This window comes from Macaca nemestrina, chromosome 14 (genome assembly GCF_043159975.1).
Source record: "Macaca nemestrina isolate mMacNem1 chromosome 14, mMacNem.hap1, whole genome shotgun sequence".
NCBI classification, from domain to species: Eukaryota; Metazoa; Chordata; class Mammalia; order Primates; family Cercopithecidae; genus Macaca; species Macaca nemestrina.
In genome coordinates this window covers 75,130,018-75,136,210 of record NC_092138.1, presented here as the reverse complement: position 1 = coordinate 75,136,210, position 6,193 = coordinate 75,130,018, and the positions used below count along the sequence as shown (strand labels likewise).

General features: G+C 37.3%; 1 protein-coding gene across 1 annotated transcript; it reads left to right on the top strand.

The window, feature by feature from the left end:
* The first annotated feature begins 4,846 nt into the window (after positions 1-4,846).
* Positions 4,847-5,954, top strand: LOC105481008 (olfactory receptor 13C3). The gene has a single exon (XM_011740252.2). The coding sequence runs from the start codon at positions 4,980-4,982 to the stop codon at positions 5,931-5,933; it is 954 nt and encodes a 317-aa protein (XP_011738554.2). The 5' UTR covers positions 4,847-4,979; the 3' UTR covers positions 5,934-5,954.
* Positions 5,955-6,193: the final 239 nt, after the last annotated feature.

Here is a 6,193-nt window from a genome sequence, read left to right as displayed (position 1 = left end):
TTTATTTACTTCATACCTCAGTTTACTAATCTATAAAAAGGTAAATCTTACTGTGTGACTTCTGCAGAAGTTTTAAGCTCTAAGATTTTATGATTTTAAATATACATCCCTCACATGTTTCCATTTGTATTTTAATGCACCTTATACGATGTTTTGTGGGGTGTGTATGTGCATGAATAAATTATTCGCCTGCTTTATTAAGCCAACTGTTATTTTTCAGAACCCAAATATTTTACAGTGAACCTCAGTGTTAATATCTACAATGTAGCTTAATAGGCTTTGCTAAAGCATGTTAATTCAATAATACGTCTATCTGAATTCATACCCCAAACTATTCATTTCGGACTTTTTACTTTTGTGGCTTAAAACTTATGAATTTGCTTTTGTCCTATGGATTTACTTATTGCTTATCTGTATTACTTTTCATTTCAAAAAAATTTAGTGAAGACATCCTATATGAATTTAACTTATCAAAAAGAATTAAGGTAAAATAAGCAAAAAAGTTGAATCATAATGCACTTAATTCATAGCTAATATCCATTTTATTTCATTCATAATATCTACATCTTTTTTACTTCTAGCGTTACATTTTAGTAATCATGATTTGAATTACTAATCTCTTACTTTGAACGAACTTGGCTCTGGTAGATATATTTTAAACCACGGAGCTCCCACATTTCATAAAGTGTGTTTCATGAACCTCGGCCCCTGTTTCTAAAAGGTATGTGGGCAGGAGAGTGCTACTCCAGTTGTGAGCTTTAGTTCACCCACAATCTGTTCCCAGCACCCCTCTTAATTGGGTCTGTGGGACACTGTCCCTAATGCATCAGAAGTTTCCCCATTCCGCAGATCTCTCACTCCAACTTTTAATTGCTCTGGGAATTGGGGAACAATTCCAATAACTGCTGCATAACAAATATTTACTCTTCTACATCTGTAGAATGCGACCTCTCTTGCTGAGCCTGACCTTAATTCAGAATGCTGACATAAACACTAAGAAAAAGTACTTGGTTCTTCTAGGAGGTGGACATAATTTATCACTATAAAGTAAGTCCTGAATCATATGAAACTTATAATTAAACTCTATAAGTAAAAGTGCTATTCAATATGCATTTTAATTTGAATAATATGAAGCAATATAGGTACCAATTCATTATCACCAAAATACAGCCATGAATTATTAGTATTATTTAATTATTACTTGTATTATGTTAATTAATCCTTAAAGCAATTTTGATACTCTATATATTTTTTAGAATATTCTACAAGTAAAGTAATGCAGGTATGCAAATAAGAAAACTGAGGCTGTAAATTGCAGGCAAAGAACTTCAACCCAAAGGCTTTGATTCTAGTGTTAGGCACTTTTCCACTATGCCGCCAATGTCATATATATTGAAATAAGTATTAGGTGATCCCTCTATGCTTACAGTACATAAACTGCTCGTTATTTGTATAAGAGAGCAGATTATCAGTACTGAATGAAAGGTATATATTTTATAATTAAAGCCTGCTATGAAAAAATAAATGTGGCATACCAATGTTGTCCTGCTCGTGAATCCACAAATACTGCACAGGGAGGGAAATTGCATGAGTCCAGAAAGTAACCTTTCACCTGTTTCAAAACCCATGTATTATGTGCAGTCCCTGTGTTAGACTTAGGTGTGGAAGAATGAGCAAAACAGACAAGCTCTTTCCCTAAGTCTCCTTTATCTCACAATATACAAGATAACTAATTTAAATTGTCAGGAGCAGAAGACAGTGGATTTGAATTAATGTTTTGCTGTTCATTTCCTTTTGTATTTGTGACTGTCCTTTACCCAGTGTTTCCTATGGCTATTTCTGTACCCCGCTTGAGGCGTCTGAAGTAATATAAATAATTGCCCCTTTCTCTGGGTACTGTTGAAAGTATATTCAATTTGTTTTTGTGACCTCAATTTTTCTGTAGTTCTCACTGACCATTTACTGCTTTTGACATTTGATTTCTATACAGATTTTAATGCCACTTTTCAGGCAGCATAGTAATATGAAGACAGTAGACTTTGGATCTCTGCCTGTTATTAGACATGTGACCTTGGCACAAAACATGGCACATAGGAAGCTACAATAAAAGTTGTCTGAATAAATGCAGAGATTTTCCTTCCTTCCTTCCTTCTTTCCTTCCTTCCTTCCTTCCTTCCTTCTTTCCTTCTTTCCTTCTTTCCTTCTTTCCTTCTTTCCTTCTTTCCTTCCTTCCTTCCTTCCTTCCTCCCTCCCTCCCTCCCTCCCTCCCTCCCTCTCTTCCTCCCTCCCTCCCTCCCTCTCTTCCTCCCTCCCTCCCTCCTTTACCCTTTCTTCCTTTTCTTATCTCCCTTCCTCCCTCCATCCCTTCCCTTCCACCCTTCCTCTCTTCCTCCCATCTTCCCTGCTTTCTTTCCTCCCTGCCTCCTTTCCCTCCTTCTCTCTCTCCTTAAAGCTGAATAATAAAAATCAACAATCTATTGTGGGCTCAGTTTTTTTGGCTTAAAGATTGAGATTGTATATTCTCTTCCTTGTCTTTCTCTTCAAAGTTTAAATATTTCTATTGTGTATCCTTAACTAAGTTTTTCCTGTAGTAAAGATTCTGTGAGTTGGATTTCTGACTCCCGATAATATCTGCTCTACACAAAACTTCCCAGTGACTATCATGTGACCAACAGTCACAGTGTGGGGAAGAGTGGGTGTGCTACCATTCTCAAAACTGTTAGCCCATGCAAAACCTACACTTGTGATTTTCACCAAAATTACATCTAGTAGTGATTATGTAAAGATCAATTTTCAGGCCTAGTCTGTAATTAGTGACAACTCCACTAACCTAAGTGCTTTAATTCTCTGAATTACATTTCTACTAAAAAATCTTGTAACACCATCTTCTATGAGATCAAATTTAGAGAACTGCTGAAGTCTAATGGGGTAGGTGCTTACCCCACGCTCTGTGCTTTCTAGTGAGGGACCTCTTTTCCACTGAAAGAAATGCCAATTTTTCTGCCCAATTTTAGAGACTTTCTATATGCACCTGTCAGACTTTCTTTCTCAGATGTGTTTCCCACCACTCTTTCCCAGAAACTCCCTTGTTCTGCCAGTTGGCTTACTCCTAACTTGGGTCTAAATTCTCACTTTTGAGATATCCCTTTTCTCTTTTAACCCTGTCTCATTCTTTTCCATACTCCCAGGGTCAGCTGAAGACTGAAACTCCGGACTTCTCCTTTGCCTAATTTAGTTCTCATAAAATTCTTCCTTCTGGGAAAAACTGTAATTTTCACATAAGCTATAGAAAGTGACTATAAATTATTTCGATATGTTCTTTTCTTATATCCCTACCTAAATTGCGAACATTGTAATGACAGGCACTTTAAAAATGCTGCTTTTTAAAAATATGTGTTTCAATAATATTTTAAAAGAGTATTTAAAAATATGGTGTCAATCTGGAGTTTCTGTAATACATCAAAGAATTATGCTCTTGAAATTTTCCATGTTCTTATTGCCAATCTATATAATAAGGCAGAAGAAAATTGGCTTGAATTAGAAACATCTAGATAATTGGCCAACTCAGTATAGACTAAGCCTTGCTACTCAAGTGCTTTTGGGACCAGTGGTGTAAGCGTCACCTGGGCACCTGCAAGAAATGCAGAATCTCAGGACCTGCCCTGAACACTAAAAGACAATCTGAAGGTTTTTAGGTTTCCCAGATGCTCACCAGGTGCAGTGGCTCATGCCTGTAATCCCAGCACTTTGGGAGGCTGAGGTGGGCAGATCACAAGGTCAAGAGATGGAGACCATCCTGGCCAACACAGTGAAACCCTGTCTCTACTAAAAATACAAAAGTTAGCTGGGCATGGTGGGCACACACCTGTAGGTGGAGGTTGCAGTCAGCCCAGGTTGCGCCACTGCACTCCAGCCTGGTGATGGAGTGAGACTCTGTCTCAAAAAATAAATAAATAAATAAATAAAATTTCTAGATGCTTTACATGTATATGAAAATTAGTGAAGCCAGAACTAGACTTGGTGTCAAAAATATTAGCTTTACATTCCATTTTATTATTTACTGCCTAGTTAACCTTGGCCAAGTTCCATATTTTATAGTTGAAAAATGGGGTTAATATAAAGAATATTATAATTTGTAAATTGTAAAGTGGTATACATACACATATATACACATTTATATGAAATATTAAGACACTATTACTATTTTTATCAGTTGACTTAAATAAGTAAATTATCAAGACAGACTCTTAAACTACAGAGTAAAATATGTAAAGAGACCACGTAACGTTCTCCAAAGACTATCATGTTTATGTGGAGCTGTTCTGTGCAATGGTCTTGTCATAGGAACAGTCATACAAGATACTATGAGATCAACAACTAAGTATGCCTTTAAACAGTTGTCAAATTTCAGGGTATGTGATTCAATGTATTGTTATTAAATGTCTATACAATACACAATTAAACTAACTATAAGGTGTTAGCATCAGACCTATAAAAAATATAAACACACAAAAATTTCTGTGAAATTTTAACCACTTTGTAAATTGCTGAATTAAAATTCCAGTCTTGTTGAGTAGTCTTTTGCCCTCTTTACTGCTTGTTTGCTGGGGTTGATGAAATGAAGATGTTAGGCTTAGAGTTGTTGATTGGCCAGGGGTTTCAGAAACCTCAGCTCGGGAGAGTGTCCTCAACTCAGGAACACGTCCTCAAGAGCAGGAAAGGTTCTGTCTGCATGTGTGTCTGATCGTAGGTAGATCTTCACATATTGGCAATGAGGTATAGGTACTTCCATCATTCCCAGATTCATTGTGTTCTAGTCACACACATTACTGAAGATAACTGGATGTCAGAACTTCAAGCAAGCACTCCTTCTAATATGTGCCAAAAGAATAATTGTTCAGGTAATTTGTACTGTTTGTTTCTTGGCAGTAAATACATTTTATGTTAGATCTTCTTTTGATTTCCTGAAAGCAGATGACATGGGTGAGATTAACCAGACACTTGTGTCAGAATTTCTTTTTCTGGGTCTTTCTGGATACCCAAAGATTGAGATCATTTACTTTGCTCTCATTCTAGTTATGTACCTAGTGATTCTAATTGGCAATGGTGTTCTAATCATAGCAAGCATCTTGGATTCTCGTCTTCATACACCCATGTACTTCTTCCTGGGCAACCTCTCTTTCCTGGATATCTGCTATACATCCTCCTCTGTTCCCTCAACATTGGTGAGCTTAATCTCAAAGAAAAGAAACATTTCTTTCTCTGGATGTGCAGTGCAGATGTTCTTTGGGTTTGCGATGGGGTCAACAGAATGTTTACTTCTTGGCATGATGGCATTTGATCGTTACGTGGCCATCTGTAACCCGCTGAGATACCCCATCATCATGAGCAAGGTGGCATATGTCCTGATGGCTTCTGTGTCCTGGCTCTCCGGTGGAATCAATTCAGTTGTACAAACATTACTTGCCATAAGGCTGCCTTTCTGTGGGAATAATATTATCAATCATTTCACATGTGAAATATTAGCTATCCTCAAGCTAGCTTGTGCTGATATATCCCTCAATATTATCACCATGGTGATATCAAATATGGCCTTCCTGGTTCTTCCACTGATGGTCATTTTTTTCTCCTATATGTTCATCCTGTACACCATCTTGCAAATGAATTCAGCCATAGGAAGACGCAAGGCATTTTCTACGTGCTCAGCTCACCTGACTGTGGTGATCATATTTTATGGTACCATCTTATTTCTGTATGCAAAACCGAAGTCTCAGGACCTGACTGGGGAAGAAAAATTGCAAGCATCAGACAAGCTCATTTCTCTGTTTTATGGGGTAGTGACCCCCATGCTGAATCCTATAATCTATAGCTTGAGAAATAAGGATGTAAAAGCTGCTGTAAAATATCTGCTGAACAAAAAACCAGTTCACTAAGGAAACCGGGACATGTAGGTCTTTGTTTAACAGTCACAAAGATGGACTCATAGGTAAATCAGCGTCAACCTTTTTTGGAGAAACCATGGTGAGAGAGAGAGATTTTTATCCTTTGCCTTTCCTAGCCCTGCTCAGCTAGAATCACCGAGAGCTACAGTTTGCTACAAACTCCAACATGCCCTGATCCAGATTTCACAAACATAGTTAATTCTCTTAGAATCTCTTCCCTTGTGATGTCTGAAATGAGTGTTTTTGTGTAG